Genomic DNA, 16,708 nt, shown 5'->3' on the forward strand with positions numbered 1-16,708 from the left:
ATTTAAGTGACTCTATTGACAGACTACATCCATGGCGTTGATGATGACATTGCTGTAGTTGTGATTTTGTCATCCTTTCGTCATCGTCTAGCTGTCCCGATCCCTAGTTGTGATAGTGCGGTTCCATCCAGCTAAGGGATGACCGAATTGTCGTCTCGTCCCGGTACGTCATCCGTCATCCTTGCATTAATTTGAATAAAATTATAATAATTGATGAAGACAGATCAAATATAAATTACAAAATCACCCTTAAAGTTTTCTGTCTGCTTCCGAGGGAGGGAGCGGCAACGCGGGAAGCTGATGCCGTCGTGGGCGGGTTCGAAACTTAAAAACGGCAACTTTCGTCAACCCAATTCTAAATGCACGAGTTTGAACACACCCGCCATTTTTTCCCGCCGGAAGAAGCTACGAAAAATGGAGATTTCGCCAGAATTTGTAGTTCGAATGAAGATGACCAGCGGAGAAGTCGGAAGCCAGCGATAAATTTGGGGGGTTTTCTTCTTCATACTCTTCCGGAATCGTATCGTCTTGATCTTCTCTTTGTCTGATCGATCGCGGGGAGGGGGAACGATCGGAGCCGATTATCGGCAGTGAACATGATGGCGGGGTCTGTCGGCCACGAGCCATCAATCAATTCTTGCATCTTTTTTCTTCAGAAAATGGAGTTGGAGCTTAAATGCCCAATTTGGTACGTTCCCGCTGTGATTTTTCTTCCCGACTCTGGTCAATATTCAGTCGATAGATTAGATTTTGGGGGGAAGTTCTTGTTTCCACAATTCCCATTTCGAATTGGTATGAGGTTATGATTTTAAGTTCAAATATATGAAAAAACTGTATTCAATCCTACACTTTTGCCCTCTTTCTAAAGAAAATGAAGTATCTGTGGTAAAAAACCTTCAAATTTAAGCCATTTTTATGATACCGGAAATGCATTTCCGGTAGGAGATTGTATTTCCAAACAATCTTGTGTGCCTCTGCAGCTTGAATTTATTGAAACGTCCACTGCTGCTGCCATGCGATCACATTTTCTGCAGGTTCGAAGAATCTATGATTTATCTGTGATTTAATGTTGATACCGCCCAGAAAAGTGTACGATGAAATACTTTTTATCGTCTTGATTTACAGATCTTGCATTTCAACTTCGTCGGATGCTAGCTTAAGCTGCCCCATATGTTCAGTGTCTGTTCTTCCCCGAGGTGCATTTCTCTGGTGTTTGACTCTACTATAGCGAAACTTACGAACTTACCTTTACTAATCTACCCTCTCTCGCTCTCTACCTCACTCGCTGTTTTGTCTTGCTAGAATTAAGGCTAGCCTCTCACATCGATGCGATGGTTAATATATACAAAAGTATGAGCGTAGCGTTCAAAGCAAATTTAGGTCTTGTGACTGGTGAAGCCAATTGGACTGGTATGTACTTTTCCTCATTTTTAATAACTAAGCAAATGTTTTTCAAAATATGAGCTTCTGCTTACATTGCAATTTAAACTTTTAAGATGATAAGAGATTCTGTGGACATGATTATGGCATTAAGTTCACTGAGGAAAAATCTCAGACTAGAGATGTACCAGAAATTATTACAACTCGGTCTTGCCATTCAAGAGATGGCATCCATCATGATCAAGCGCAATGCAGCCCACCATCGTCTGCTGGTCTCAAATACTCTGATGATGACAGTACTGATCGAGGAAGTGCCCTTGTAAGTTCCTCTTTGTTATTCCCCCTGAGCAATTTGATCTTCAAAATAACTCAAAATCTTCATGATCTAATTTTTAATTTCGAATCTGCCTGCTCAGGGACTGGAAATGCAAGATATCAGAGTTAGCTCTCCCCGGTCGATGACCGATCTAAGAAACAGGAAATCTGATTCTCAACCCGAAGAGGGTCGACTTAGGGACCCTAAAAAACGCAGGTTTGAGGTGGATCATGCACGGCCAGTAAATCCTACATCTAAAGCCGAAGTTACTGATAATGGAATAAATAATGCGACATCCTCCATTCAATTAGCCAAGATCACTTCAAATGAACAATTCGCCTGCGCTTTCTGCCAGTGTTCTCAAGAGTCTGAGGTATTACTGTCCCACCCAGTTCTCATGGGCAGTGTATAATTCTAATGTGAATCGAATTCCAAGCTCTTCAGGGATATATTTGTAGCAATCCTTTAGGAGATCAGTGTAAATATTTTGAAAGTTTCTCCAGTTGAAGTCCATTCCCATTTTTTTCTTCTCGATCAGCCTGCAATCAAGGATTTTATCCGACTTTCACTTTCACTCTCTCTCTCTCTCACTCTGCTATCTCACTTTCTCTCTTTTTGAGGATCCCATCTGAATGAAACTGTTTTGTGCTTCTCTCTCTCCCTTTTTTACCACACACACACACACTATCTCTCTATAACTGTTTCTCTCTTTTTATCTTTCTATTTCTCTTTCCCTTTCTCTTTCAAAAGGCTTTATCTTCATTTTTCTCTCTCTCTAAATTAATGATCACACTTTCGTTCAGGCCTCTGGTCCTCTTCTTCATTATGCCGATGGAGAACCTGTGGAAGGAGACCAAGCACGAAAACCTCATGTGATGCATGTTCATCAGAAATGTGTTGAATGGTGAGTTCAAACTGATAATTCTGGTGATCCAAATGTTGAGTAATAATTGCTGATTATGGCAAATTAGGGCACCCCAAGTGTTTTTCGACGAGGACTGTGCCAGGAATTTGGAGGCTGAGATATCAAGGGCTTCAAAGATCAAATGCACCAAATGTGGCAAGAAAGGGGCTGCCCTTGGTTGCTACTCTAGGGCTTGCAGGAAGAGTTACCATGTTCCCTGCGCCGTCGAAACAGCCGAATGCCGATGGGATTGTGTAAGCATTATTAAAACATAATCATTTATTTTGTAAATTGGCTCAACTGGGTCTTTGTTTTGCTATTCGCAGGTTAATTATCTTCTTCTGTGCCCTTCTCATGCTGATCGGGAACTGCCATGTGATAAATCCTATGGCAGGAAGAGTGGCAACAGGTATATCAGTTAAAGCTTTTGTATTTATTTCGATGATTCAAAATTTGATTAATTTTATTTCTTCAGGGCAAGTCATAAATCAAAGAATGACAATGAAATTTGGGTTGGACCCACGGACGAGACCAAGGAGTGGGTTTTGTGCGGTTCTGCTCTTTCTGCTGAAGAAAGGGAAATTTTAAGCAAGTTTGCAAGTATGATCGGTGCGACGTTGACCAAAGACTGGAGGTCAAGTGTTACCCACGTCATTGCATCTACTGATCAGTCTGGAGCTTGTAGCAGAACTTTGAAATTTCTTATGGCCATTTTAAGCGGAAAGTGGGTTGTTAGTGTTGACTGTAAGTCTGATATGCCTTTAATGATATAGTTTTTCTTTTTTACCCTAGATTTGGTTGATGTATCAGGTTGATGACATGAAATCCTTGTTTTGTTATGTTTTAATGGCCATCGTTGATTTCAGGGATTAAGGCGTGCCTTGATGCCCGGCACCCTGTTGCAGAGGATAGGTTTGAAATATCCCATGATATCCATGGCTGTTTTGACGGCCCAAAAAATGGAAGAACCAGGGTTTTGGAGCAGGTCTCTTTACTTCTTTCACCATCCCTTTCTCACCCTTGCTCTCTCTATGTGTATATTTCTCTCTCTCTGTAGTTCTGACTCGCATTCACTCTCTTTCTATCGCTCTCTCTCTAACTCTCATTTCCTCTCTTCCTCTCCTTATCTCTCACATTCCTATTTCTCAGTCACTCCCATTCTCTCTCCTTATCCTATACTATCTCTATTTCTCATTCACTGTCTTCCTCTCTCTCCTCTCAAACTATATTTCTCACTCTTTGTCTTCCTCTCTCCTCTACTACTCTCACCATCTCTTTCTCACCCTTGCTCTCTCTGTGTATATTTCTCTCTCTCTGTAGTTCTGACTCGCATTCACTCTCTTTCTATCGCTCTCCCTCTCTAACTCTCATTTACTCTCTTCCTCTCCTTATCTCTCACACTTCCTAGTTCTCATTCACTCTCTTTCTCTCTCCTTATCCTGTATTATCTCTATTTCTCATTCACTGTTTTCCTCTCTCTCCTCTCAAACTATATTTCTCACTCTTTGTCTTCCTCTCTCCTCTACTACTCTCACCATCTCTTTCTCACCCTTGCTCTCTCTATGTGTATATTTCTCACTCTCTGTATTTCTGACTCGCATTCACTCTCTTTCTATCGCTCTTCCCCTGTAACTCTCATTTACTCTCTTCCTCTCCTTCTCTCACACTTCCTAGTTCTCATTCACTCTCTTTCTCTATCCTTATCCTGTACTATCTCTATTTCTCATTCACTGTCTTCCTCTCTCATCTCAATACTATATTTCTCACTCACTGTCTTGCTCTCTCTTCTCATACTATATTTCTTACTCACTGTCATCCTCTCTCTCTTCTCATACTATATTTCTTACTGTCTTCCTCTCTCCTCTTATACTATATTTCTCACTCAATGTCTTGCTCTCTCCCCTCATACTATATTTCTTACTCACTGTCATCCTCTCTCCTCTCATACTATATTTCTCACTCAATGTCTTGCTCTCTCTCTCCTCATACTATATTTCTTACTCGCTGTCATCCTCTCTCCTCTCATACTATATTTCTCACTCAATATCTTGCTCTCTCTCTTCTCATACTATATTTCTTACTCGCTGTCATCCTCTCTCCTCTCATACTATATTTCTCACTCAGTGTCTTGCTCTCTCTCTTCTCATACTATATTTCTTACTCGCTGCCTTCCTCTCTCTTCTCATACTATATTTCTCACTCACTGTCTTCCTCTCTCTCTCTCTTCTCATACTATCTTTCTTACTCACTGTCTTCCTCTCTCTCTCTCTTCTCATACTATATTTCTTACTCACTGTCTTCCTCTCTCTCTCTCTTCTCATACTATATTTCTTACTCACTGTCTTCCTCTCTCTCTCTTCTCATACTATATTTCTTACTCACTGTCTTCCTCTCTCTCTCTCTCTTCTCATACTATATTTCTTACTCACTGTCTTCCTCTCTCTCTCTTCTCATACTATATTTCTTACTCACTGTCTTCCTCTCTCCTTTTATACTATATTTCTCACTCACTGACTTCCTCTCTCACACACCCTATGTTTCTCATTCACTGTCTTCCTCTCTCTCTCCATTTCTCACTTTCTCTCTTTCTCTCACCATTTCTCTCGTTCTCTCCCCCTCCCACCATTTCTATCTCCATCTCACACCACTTCTCTTTCTCTCCTCTTGCTATTGTTTTCTCTCTATTTCTCTGCTTCTCTCTTTGTCCCTCACCTCTTTCCTGCTCACACACACACTCTATCTATCTATCTCCCATCATCACACACACACTCTCTCTCCCACTATCTTTATCTACCTCTCTATCTCTCTCTCTCTCTCTCCCACTCTCACTATATACCTCTCCATCTCTCTATATATCTATCTATCTATTTATCTTTCTTCTCTCTTTGTGTCTACCAAACTCATTCTCTGGGCTGGATCATGCAGATGAATTAACGATCTGAAATATTTTGCAGGCGCCCAAACTTTTCAGTGGGCTAAGCTTCTTTTTGACCGGCGATTTCATGCCCACCTACAAAGGCTATCTCAAAGATCTCATCTTTGCCGCCGGCGGCGAATTGCTTGAAGATACTACAAAGATTCCCAGTTTTACCACGGCCATTGTGGTCTACAGCCTCGACTCTCCCCAGAATATCGAATCTTCCTCCTCTGATGACGTCATGAGCCAGAGATTCCTTGACGCTTCTGAATTGGCGGCTTTCGCCGGCTCACGGGTCGCGCCTCACACTTGGATTTTGGACTCTATTGCTGCCTGTAAGGTGCTGTCTCTCTCTCTCTGATAGTCCTCTGTCTCTCTGTATCTCGATTGTTTCCCTCTCTAGAAGGGTTCTTGTCGATTGGGTTGCCTTCCCTCTGTGGAAATGTGTATCATTAACTTGTGTTCTATTTAGTGCATTGTTTGCCTTCAATTTCATCTACTAGGTGGATAGAGAGAGTTTTGAGAGAGAGAGAGAACATTATAAGTTGCCTCAAACTTGGACTGTGATCTCCGTAGCTGCCTGTAAGATGTTGACTCTCTCTGCTGTTTCTCTCTCTAGAAGGGTTCTTGTTGATTGGGTCATCTTCCATTTGAGGAAATGTGTATTATTGGCTTCTGTCCTATTTAGGGCAAGGGTTGACTCAAATTTTACTCTATCTCCACCGTTTCTCTCTCTAGAAGGGTTATTTAAGATTGGGTCGCCTTCCGTTTGTGTAAATGTCTATCTTTAGCTAGTGTTCTATTTAGTGATGACGCACGCCATCAAGGATCACCGACGACATCGTCTGCGCCACCCAACAGCGTTGTCGAAGGTCGGGTGAAATTGCTCGATTATTGCATTCTGTTTTCATCGTCCTTTCTCGTGTTTGGTGTTTTGTTTTCCCGTTCTCGTCGTCGTATCTTCGTTTCATTTGCGACGTGTTTCGTCTGTCCACTGTTTTATCGTCAAGGGAGAGGGGCCTTCCTTTGCCCCCTTTTCCCTTGTTTCTCTTCTTTCTTTTTATTTCTTTAATTTCCCCTTTGTTTTGTAATTAGGGGGCCCATTATATAAGGGCCCCCTTAATGAACCCCTTTCTCCCCTTGGTTAACCCAATTTGGGGGACCCATTTCCCTTCCCCTTTATAAGGGAAGAGAGGGCGCCCTAAAGAATGAGACCAGGTAAATTTTATTGTTGAAGTGTTCCACATTTTACTTGGTCTCACCCACAATTCAGCAAGGAAGAAGAAGAAACGAGAATAACAAGAATAGGGGGGGAACGGGAAGCTAAATTGCCGGGTAGCCCTGATAACCATCGACGAGCCGCCGCTGATGAGGTATGCCTTGCTTCTCGTCGCTCGTTATATTGCCGCTTGCAGTGTACTTTCGTAATGTCTTCACCGCGCTCGGGCTAGGTAGGTGAGAGGGTAACAATTCAGAGAAAACTACGACTCTGTGAGTGTCTTGCCGGTATGGACGAATACGTCCATTACGTGCGAGCCCTATGGATAGAATCTGTTCGGCCGTAGATGCCTTCGTCGCTCCGACGAGGTTCAAGAGGCCACTATTGCCGTCACTCGACGACCTCGTCCAAGCTTGGAGCTCGGCGCCTCCCTCGAGTCGGAACCTGCACATACGACACTTAGGGCATTCATATTTGCATTGTAGTTACATAGACCTGTTAGGGTTAATTGTCGGACGACGACACTGTCGACGTTGATACCACCATCCATTATCGGCACCGAGCCATCATACTCGGTGTCGACCGGACGACGTTCGGCATCATTTAGTGCATTGTTGGACTTGAATTCATCTTCTAGGAGAATAGAGAGAGAGAGAGAGAGAGAGAGAGTGAGAGAGAGAGAGAGATAGAGCATGAGAAGCATCGTCACATTTGGATTGTGGGCTCTATTGCTGACTGTAAGATGTTGTCTCTCTCAACTGTTTCTCTCTCTAGAAGGATTCTTGTCTATTGGGTTGCCTTCCCTCCACAGAAATGTGTATCATTAGCTATTGTTCTATTTAGTGCGTTCTTGGCTTAAATTTCATCCAGTAGGTGGATAGATAGTTTGAGAGAGAGAGTGATATGGACACTAAAATAGACTTTGTGAAATTGATGAATTAACACAGATATATATATATATATATATCACATGATCCTTGAAGGTGATCTGAATTTGGTTTAATCCTATAGAAGGAGACTAAGTCAATGGAGCAAGGACTTAACAAAGACAATTTGGTAATTCTTTTGATATTCCTAACATAATGGGAATAGGAGATTTGAGATGGACGACCAAAGTTTAGCACACGATAACTTTAAAATAAACAATCACTCAGAGAAAATTAACCATTATCATGGACCAAAATTATCTCTAAGTCAAGGTGACACAAGGTACCTTAGTGGTGGGAGACAATGGCTTGGATGTTTTGATGTTGAATGGCCTTGATTGACGTTGATCTGTAGCCCCACGAGCGGGTGTGAATATAGAGAGTAGAATGAGTGGAAAAATGGATAAAAGGAAGTGTGAGATTTAATCAGCTTGAGAGTATGTTGATGTGTAATGTGAAAGGGGTGGAGATGAAGTGTGGAGAATGATTTACAAATTGAATGAGACAAGGAGTGGGAATTGATGAAGTTAAGAAGGGAGGCAATGAGAACTAGATGGGGGAGATGAGGTGAGATGAAGGGGTGGTTCAACGATGGGGATAAGATGATACGGGAATGATGGAGATGACAAAGTATAGAGAAAGGCAGAGGAGGATCCCAAGAGGAGTTGAGGATGTTGAAGAAGAGAAGTTGTCGTTCGTCACCTTGACGGTCCGTCGCTGTTATCGCCAGAAAATCACCAAGGAGTCACTCTTTTCTCACAAACAACTTCACAATAATTCTCAAGCAAAAGTGTTCATACAAGCAGACTCATGGCCGTTTTAAAGGAAAAGAAGCATGCAGTTACAAAGAAAATAAATTGTAAATTCGAAATGGTAGTATAATAGAAATTGATAGAAAGAATTGTGGTTCGTGTTGAGGAAGTTGGGAGAAACGTGATGGAGAGAGATTGGACAAAAGTCAATTCAGAAGTTGTAGATAAGAGAGAGAGAAAGAAAATTAGAGAGGGACGAGAATGGTGGAATAGTCAACAATAGTGGATAGAAAGAAAGAGAATAAGTGGAGAAGAAAAGTCAAAGAAAGGAGTTGAGTGAGAGATAAAAAAATTGTGTGAGAGAGAAGAAAAGTCAAAGGTGGGTGAGGGAGGAGAGAGAGAGAAAGAACATGATAGCGATAGAAAAGGAGAGAGAATATAGAGGAGAAAAGTCAAAGAAGAGAGAGGAGAAATAGGGAATGCGTTTAAGCATTTCTGCTAACACCCTCAATTCAGTCTTTATTTCATGCTATTTTATGCATTTAAATAGCTTAAAATGTGGGTGTTATCATATATTTACGTAAATTTAATGTTTTCAAGTGATTCCTGATTTGTCCCTAAATTTCTGTTAATTTAATGAATTTTAAGGGATTTATTTGAGCTTGAAATATTTATTTTTAAATGAAAATGACAAGTTTAATATTTAATTTTGAGATTTATTAGTATGGGGATGAATCAATGAATTTTCTAGAATTTTCTAAGATTTTTTAGGATGTTATTGGATTTTCTGAGATCTATTTGAGGAAGAAATGCATTTTTATTAAGAAAAAAGGATATATTTATTAGGAAAAAATGAGTATTAAGATTATTTTCAAACTTTGAGGGGTTTTTCGTAAATTTTAATTGCAAGGATGCCCCCCCAGAACAGCTCTCGGTCGTGGTTGCAGGCGTAAAGATACTATTTAAACAATTCCAGGGTTTTATTGCAATTACTTAGTATTTTTTTAATGGTTTTTAGGAGCAACCAGAGAAGAGAGAGTGGGCAATGGGCATATACACAATTACCTGTGGGCGGCTTCAGGCGGCAATTCCAGTATTTAAGAAGTCTTCAATTACAAAAGCACTAGAGAGATTTTCGACTGATTGACGTGGCCGTAGGATGAGAATCCTACAGCGCTTGATGAGGATCAGCGTCGAGAGGTAAGTTCACCACTCGCACGGCACGTACAACGTGCACGCTCGGGCGGTGACGTGGCTTGTGCGGATTCGACGCTTTATGAGAAACACATTACTAAATGCTTTTCTATTTGTACGACTTTGATTTATCGTAATAGTTTTCTTTGATTTTATTTTCGATAGGGGGGTACGTGGCTGTCTCAGAATCGACCCGCCGTTTGAACTTCAAATGTCATCAGCCAATGAAAAAGCGACACATCATTGCGTGTTTTCAGATAAAATAATTAAATAAATGGATTTAAATCCAATGGTTAAAATTGGTTTGAATTCATTTATTAATAACTTTTGATCCTGAAGTCTGATTAAGATGATTTTTTTATGGATTTGCTCGTCTTGATCCCCTCTTTCTATCTGTATGGTTGGATCATTTAGATCATGCCTATATTGATGGATAAAAATTAATTACTAATTAGGGGTAAAATGGTAAATTTTACCATTGAACCTTAGTATAAAAGCCGAATTTCGAGAGGAGGGGGCCATTCTTGATGGTTCTCTATCACAGCTGCAAGACAGAGAGGAGCTCCAGCGTGGATCAACTTGTTTGGTACATGTTCATTCTTTGTATTTGAACTTTTGGTGTATTTTGGATGTTGTTAGTTGAATTTCTTAATCTTTCTTCTTGATCCCTGTCTGAACTTCTAAATCGCTTGGCTTGAGCGGAATGTAAAAGCCCTGACATGGATTTAGAGGAGAAATTGAGAGATTTCCTAGCTATTCCAAGTGCATATAAAAGAAAACTATAAAAAAACTTATAAAAGGGATAACATTCTAGGATATTAAATTTTCCATTTCATCATCCAATAGAGTAGTTATTACTGAATTGTCAAACCTAAAGAACCAACCAAAACATTTCTAAATTTTCTTCTTAATCGCTCTAATTGAATTCTTTGATCATTTCAATTGGATCAATTAATTCAACTTAGAGCCCCTTATTTTATCTACTCCTCTCATCTCTTCTGATGGAAGCTAAGAGGGAGGGGTGAATTAGCTTATCTACTTTTAATTTGCCTAAATTACTTTTAAGATTCCTTGGATTGTCGCTCACCTTCTTTCTCTCGAACACAAGATTTACTTGGTTCCTCGATCCGCTAGTGATCGAGTCAATCCAAGGCCCCCCTTCGAGTCCTAATTAGGACTCAGGATAACCTTACTAAGGATCCTCCCTTGTAAGGCACCCCAACCAAACTCACCGAGCTACCTCTGCAGAGGAGTCTTCCGATGGTACGTCACGTCCTTGGGTGCACGAGCTTCACCCCCGAATCGCCTTCGGGTAGACCATCACGAGCTCGTCCTCGTACGTCCACTTCCCCCCTCACCGTCACATCCTTGGTGCCACCAACGTCACCTCCCTGCCTTCTCGATCTTCAACACATGTTCAGATTAGTGGAAGAAACGATATACCGCTCCCCGTGATTGATCAAAGGTCAATCACCGCTCTCAATGATGTATGAATGATCAAATGCACTAAGACTCAAAATGTGATATCAAGATCAATTCTGAAAATCTGTCTCAGAAGTACTTTCAAGATCAACAAATCAATTCCTCTTAATCGCTATCAAAAATAATATCAATCCCTTCACTATCCTTCACAAAATCTCATAAAAATCACCACTAACTCAATGATTGTGGAGGAAACTATTACCCTATTCAGTAAATGAATGAGAGATGAAAATGAAAAACTTCCCTTGAGAGTAGAGAAGCACAAGCACACTGATTGAAGGGGAGAACTTCACAAGAGGGAGCACTTTCTTCTTCAAAGAGGAGCTCAAGAGAGATAGTTTTCCCAGTCAGATCACTCAACCCTTGCTCTGAAGAGGTATTTATAGTGCTAGAGGGGTAGATTGTAATTTTCTGAGAATTTCAAAAAAATTCGAGCTCAAAAGGAGCTGCAATTAATTTTTTATGATTTTTCAAAGTTTTCTAGAAAGTTTCCTTAATTTAAAATTTAATTATAGTAATTAGTGCTAATTAAAGTAGTTAGGTTTAATATAGGAATTCCAAAAGTTGGAAAAAATATGATTTTTAGAAATAACAAATGAATTTTGGAAAGTCAACCGTCGGACCCGACCTTTGGAATAAATCAAATTTCCTAATTCGATTTATCGCGTCCAAAGTAAGTTAAATATAGAAATTTTATTTCTATATTAAAGTGCACACGTGGCGCACTGGTAAAGCGTCACGTTGCCGGGGCGGAGGTCGCGGGTTGGACTCCCGGCCGCCCCGTTTTTTTTTTTTTGATATTTAAACTTTCTACTGTGGACCCGACTGCGGACTTAACTGGTTAAGTCCGCCCGTCGGGTCCGCCACTAAGGCTAATGGGCTCCGTCCATTTAGGCCTTATTGGGCCCTTTATAACCCAAAATAAATCAAAAAACATGATTAAAAAACCATTTCTCATTCAATAAAAATTCTTTTAATTTCTTTATTTTTTGACATTTTAAAATATTTTTTAAAATATAAATCAATATTTTAAAGACACTTTAAAACCTAAAACGCCTTTTATATTATTTAAAACATTTTAAAACATTTAAAAACATTTTCAGAATATTTAAAAAGCATTTTTAATTATACAGAAGATTTTAACAACTTTTATTAAAAATTATATTAATAGCTCTTAATATTTTAAAACAAAATTATTTTTTAAAGCATTCAAAAGCCTTTAAAAACCATTAACTTCAAATAACTTATTAATTTATAAAGTCATGATTACTATTGTAATTTAATGTACATTAAAACACAAAAACCTCAACATCTTCTACCCCCTTTCTAAATTTCTCATCTAATTAGGGTGATTAAATCTCTGTTGAAGATTAAATTAACCCCAATTAGGTTCAAATTATTCAAGAAGAACATCAATTGGATTCCGTACTAGCTTCCCTTGGACGACACTCGTACTTACCATTACACATCCTAAGTAGAGTTTTTTATAAATTTTATTGTATAAGCTAAAATTGACGACGGTAAGGGTTTAAAATTACATAAAATTCAACCCTATTTTTGGCTTATCAATTTCCCATCATAGAGAGAGCATTATAAGTTGCCTCACACTTGGACTGTGAACTCCATAGCTGCTTATAAGATGCTGACTCTCTCTACTATTTCTCTCTCTAGAAGGGTTCTTGTTGATTGGGTCTTCTTCCATTTGAGGAAATGTGTATTATTGGCTTGTGCTCTATGTAATGAATGTTTGACTTAAATTCTTTTCTCTCTCTCTCTCTCCACTGTTTATCTCTATAGATAGTTCTTGTCATTGGGTGGTCTTCAATTTTAGGAAATGTGTATCATTAGCTTGTGTTCTGTTTAGTGCGTATTTTGACTTAAATTCGACAATTTCTCTCTATCCCAACTATTTCTCCCTCTAGATGTATTCCATTGGATCATCTTCCATCTGTCTATAGAAACTGAGAGAGTGAAAGAATAGGGAGGAGATTGAAACAGAGAGAGAATTGGGAGGAGAGAGTGAGATAGAGAGAGAGACATAGAGGGAGGAGAGAGGCATAGAGAGAGAATAGGGAGGAGGTAGAGTGAGAAAGGTAGAGAATAGGGAAGAGAGAGTGAGACAGAGAGAGAGAGAATAGGGAAGAGAGAGTGAGACAGAGAGAGAATAGGGAAGAGAGAGTGAGATAGAGAGAGAATAGGGAGGAGAAAGAGTGAGACAGAGAGAGAACAGGGAGGAGAGAGAGGGAGAGAGAGAAAAGGGAGGAGAGAGAGTGAGACAGAGAGAGAATAGGGAGGAGAAAGAGTGAGACAGAGAGAGAACAGGGAGGAGAGAAAGGGAGAGAGAGAATAGGGAGGAGAGAGAGTGAGACAGAGAGAGAATAGGGAGGAGAAAGAGTGAGACAGAGAGAGAACAGGGAGGAGAGAAAGTGAGACAGAGAGAGAGACAGAGAGAGAATAGGGAGGAGAGAGAGTGAGACAGAGAGAGAGAGAGAGACAGAGAGAGAATAGGGAGGAGAAAGAGTGAGACAGAGAGAGAATAGGGAGGAGAAAGAGTGAGACAGAGAGAGAGACAGAGAGAGAATAGGGAGGAGAAAGAGTGAGACAGAGAGAGAGATAGAGAGAGAATAGGGAGGAGAAAGAGTGAGACAGAGAGAGAGACAGAGAGAGAATAGGGAGGAGAAAGAGTGAGACAGAGAGAGAACAGGGAGGAGAGAAAGTGAGACAGAGAGAGAATAGATAGGAGAGAGAGTGTGACAAATAGAGAGAGAACAAGGAGGAGAGAGAGAGTGAGACAGAGAGAGAGAACAGGGAGGAGAGAGAGTGAGACAAGTAGAGAGAGAACAAGGAGGAGAGAGAGAGTGAGACAGAGAGAGAGAACCGGGAAGAGAGAGACTGAGACAGAGAGAGAGAGAACAAGGAGGAGAGAGAGTGAGACAGAGAGAGAGAACAGGGATGAGAGAGAGTGAAAGAGAGAGAGGGAGAGAGAGAGAGAACAAGGAGGAGAGAGAGAGAGAGGGAGAGAGAGAACAAGGAGGAGAGAGAGTGAGACAGAGAGAGAGAGAACAGGGAGGAGAGAGAGTGAGACAGAGAGAGATAGAACAGGGAGGAGAGAGAGTGATACATTGAGAGAATAGGGAGGAGAGAGAGTGAAACAGAGAGAGAATAGGGAGGAGAGAGAGAGACGGACAAAAAGGAAGGGCAGAGGGAGAGCGTTAAACGACGTTCCGCTCCGGAAAGCCCATTAAGAATCAGGCCCAAATAACCCATTAACACACAACCCAGCCCATTCATTCTTAACGACCCCTCGCCATCCCCCCCCTCCCTCCTTCTTCCTCAGAACAAATCAACAAACCCTAACCCTAGCACAGCATCTCTGTCCTCGATCGGCAGCGGCGGATTTGCAGTGCTCAACGATGAAGACGATCCTCTCGTCTCAGACGATGGACATCCCCGACGAAGTGAAGGTCAAGGTCCGGGCCAAGATCATCGAAGTCGAAGGCCCCCGCGGTAAGCTCATCAGGAACTTCAAGCACCTCAATCTCGACTTCCAGCTGATCGAGAATGGGAAGAAGCTCAAGGTGGACGCCTGGTTCGGCACTCGGCGAACCATGGCTGCCATCAGAACCGCCATCAGCCATGTTCAGAACCTGATTACCGGTGTTACCAAGGGTTATCGCTACAAGATGCGCCTCGTTTATGCTCATTTTCCCATCAACGCTAGCATCACCGGGGATGCTAAGGCCATTGAGATCCGGAACTTCCTCGGGGAGAAGAGGGTATGTTTAAATTTTGATTCTTGCGTGCGGTTATGGTTTCACGTAATTCAATTCGTGTGTAGTTGTTTTATTCTGCGCAATTTGTTATTTGTATTTCATTGTTTGAATCATTTTCTAAGCATCGCAGCACGGGTGTAATTTGATTTGTGAAGTGATTTCTCGCGCCGCGCAATTGATGCGTGCTATTGGCCTTTTGGTGTTTTAATTCTTTTCGTAGCATTACAACACGGGTTTGTTTTGACGAAATTTCTCCAAAATAGGATCGTTTTTGTGTTAAAAAGGAATAGATTATCCAATGTATTCTCTAGACATGGTAGTCATGGAAAAAAATATGAAAATCTAATTGATTAGTGAATAGGTCTTTTTGCGCCGCGCAAGCGATTTTTCAAAGCGTCGCAAATTTCTGTTGTTTATCTTTCTGTCATTCCCTTTCCTTTAACGTCTTCTTGCGCGGCTCATAATTTTATCATTTCTGCTATTTGATTATCAAGTATTGACCGTAAAAACTTGATAAAAGTTTCAATCTCTCTGATTTCCGTCCACTAACGATATCTTTCATTACATGTTTTTCGCTAAACTTTCGAGAATCCTTGTTCCTTTTTTATAGGAAAATGAAAAATCTGACTTGCGTGGATTACAGCTTACTTCTGCCTATGACTAATGTTTCTCCAATGACTAGTTTTGAGATAATTCTCCACAGCTTTCCGAAGCTTCTTCTGTTTAGCCGGAATTATTCTTATTTGACTCCAATAAGGTTTCGAAATACATTCCAAATCTAAATGATTTTCAGTTGCCTCTTTGTGCTAAATTCTCTCTTCCAATTTTCTCTTTTAATCAGGTACAGATCATGCTTATGTTTGAATTTGGAAAAATGGTTTATAAATTTAAATTTCTGCTCATGGTTCCTCGTCATTGTACTGATTATTCACGCAAAACACAGGTTCGTAAGATTGACATGCTTGAGGGAGTGAAGATCATCCGGTCGGAGAAGGTCAAGGATGAACTCGTTCTTGATGGCAATGACATTGAACTCGTTTCTCGTTCTGCTGCTTTGATTAACCAGGTCTGGAACTATTTTAATCCGCATGATTTTCTCTTTTTGAAATATTTATTCACGAGCTATACATGACGGATTAACACTTAATATTTGTTGCAGAAATGCCACGTGAAGAACAAGGATATTCGTAAATTTTTGGATGGTATTTACGTCAGCGAGAAGGGCGCGATTGCTGAGGATGAGTAATGCGATTTTCTCCAGCTCTGTTCTTATCCGATATGAATTTTAGTGATAAATCAGAATTTTTGAGGCTGTTTTCCATCATATTGTCGAATCCCAGAGAGTATTTTATCATCTATTAATTTATCAGTGCTTTTGAGTTTCATCATCTATATCAGTTAACACTGTGCAACCTGGGATGGTCCTGCTGTGCGAATTTGTGCGAAAATTTTGCATCCCACGTTGCACAAAATTGCAACCAGAGATGAGAGCGGGAGAGAGAGAGATAGAAGACTGAAAGAGAGAAAGTGGAAGAGAGGGACGAAAGAGAGATGACCATGGTTGATGTCCGGTGCGAAGTACTGAAGAACTGTTTGATATGTATGATTTTTTGATCATGGGGTATAGAAAAAGGTATTTTTTTTTTGAAATAAGGATAGGGGAGATCCTGTGAGCCACTCGTCCACACCGTTCGGGCACAAGTGGCTCACAGGTCTATACCGTTTCGGCAAAGGAACAATAAAAAAAGAGGTGAGCGCAATCCTCATCACCGTTTGCACACAATGCCGAAGCTTCTGGGAGCCATTTCCTCCGAAAAACCTTCCTCACTATTCTTCGTCGGAGGA

The 16,708-nt window shown here is 40.7% G+C and overlaps 2 protein-coding genes across 4 annotated transcripts; both read left to right on the forward strand.

Annotated features, from left to right (window-relative positions):
• The first annotated feature begins 272 nt into the window (after positions 1-272).
• BARD1 (breast cancer associated RING 1) lies at positions 273-9,768 on the forward strand. 3 transcript variants are annotated; one of them, XM_078571691.1, is made up of 13 exons: positions 273-688; positions 981-1,034; positions 1,126-1,196; positions 1,303-1,410; positions 1,497-1,699; positions 1,797-2,069; positions 2,500-2,600; positions 2,668-2,854; positions 2,927-3,009; positions 3,076-3,344; positions 3,467-3,585; positions 5,555-6,890; positions 9,433-9,768. In XM_078571691.1, the coding sequence occupies exons 1-12, from the start codon at positions 597-599 to the stop codon at positions 5,876-5,878; spliced, it is 1,884 nt and encodes a 627-aa protein (XP_078427817.1). In that variant the 5' UTR covers positions 273-596; the 3' UTR covers positions 5,879-6,890; positions 9,433-9,768. The 3 variants fall into 3 exon arrangements, with proteins under 3 accessions (XP_078427817.1, XP_078427818.1, XP_078427819.1); XM_078571692.1 differs by having other exon boundaries at positions 5,555-6,389; XM_078571693.1 differs by lacking the exon at positions 981-1,034 and having other exon boundaries at positions 276-688.
• Positions 9,769-14,405: 4,637 nt separating this feature from the next.
• On the forward strand, positions 14,406-16,248 carry LOC144700231 (large ribosomal subunit protein uL6-like). The gene is made up of 3 exons (XM_078571694.1): positions 14,406-14,866; positions 15,807-15,929; positions 16,023-16,248. The coding sequence occupies exons 1-3, from the start codon at positions 14,504-14,506 to the stop codon at positions 16,107-16,109; spliced, it is 573 nt and encodes a 190-aa protein (XP_078427820.1). The 5' UTR covers positions 14,406-14,503; the 3' UTR covers positions 16,110-16,248.
• The last annotated feature ends 460 nt before the right edge of the window (positions 16,249-16,708 follow it).

This window comes from Wolffia australiana, chromosome 2, assembly GCF_029677425.1.
Source record: "Wolffia australiana isolate 7733 chromosome 2, ASM2967742v1".
In the NCBI taxonomy this organism is placed as follows: Eukaryota; Viridiplantae; Streptophyta; class Magnoliopsida; order Alismatales; family Araceae; genus Wolffia; species Wolffia australiana.

What these genes read in the sequence shown, in the direction of transcription:
- LOC144700231 (XM_078571694.1), top strand. Translation starts at nt 14,504, where the DNA reads ATGAAGACGATCCTCTCGTCTCAGACGATGGACATCCCCGACGAAGTG. An exon ending in ACTTCCTCGGGGAGAAGAGG is followed by an intron (nt 14,867 to 15,806) that starts GTATGTTTAAAT and finishes CGCAAAACACAG; the next exon opens with GTTCGTAAGATTGACATGCT. An exon ending in CTGCTGCTTTGATTAACCAG is followed by an intron (nt 15,930 to 16,022) that starts GTCTGGAACTAT and finishes TATTTGTTGCAG; the next exon opens with AAATGCCACGTGAAGAACAA.
- BARD1 (XM_078571691.1), top strand. Translation starts at nt 597, where the DNA reads ATGATGGCGGGGTCTGTCGGCCACGAGCCATCAATCAATTCTTGCATC. An exon ending in TGGTGAAGCCAATTGGACTG is followed by an intron (nt 1,411 to 1,496) that starts GTATGTACTTTT and finishes TAAACTTTTAAG; the next exon opens with ATGATAAGAGATTCTGTGGA. An exon ending in GGCAGGAAGAGTGGCAACAG is followed by an intron (nt 3,010 to 3,075) that starts GTATATCAGTTA and finishes TTATTTCTTCAG; the next exon opens with GGCAAGTCATAAATCAAAGA.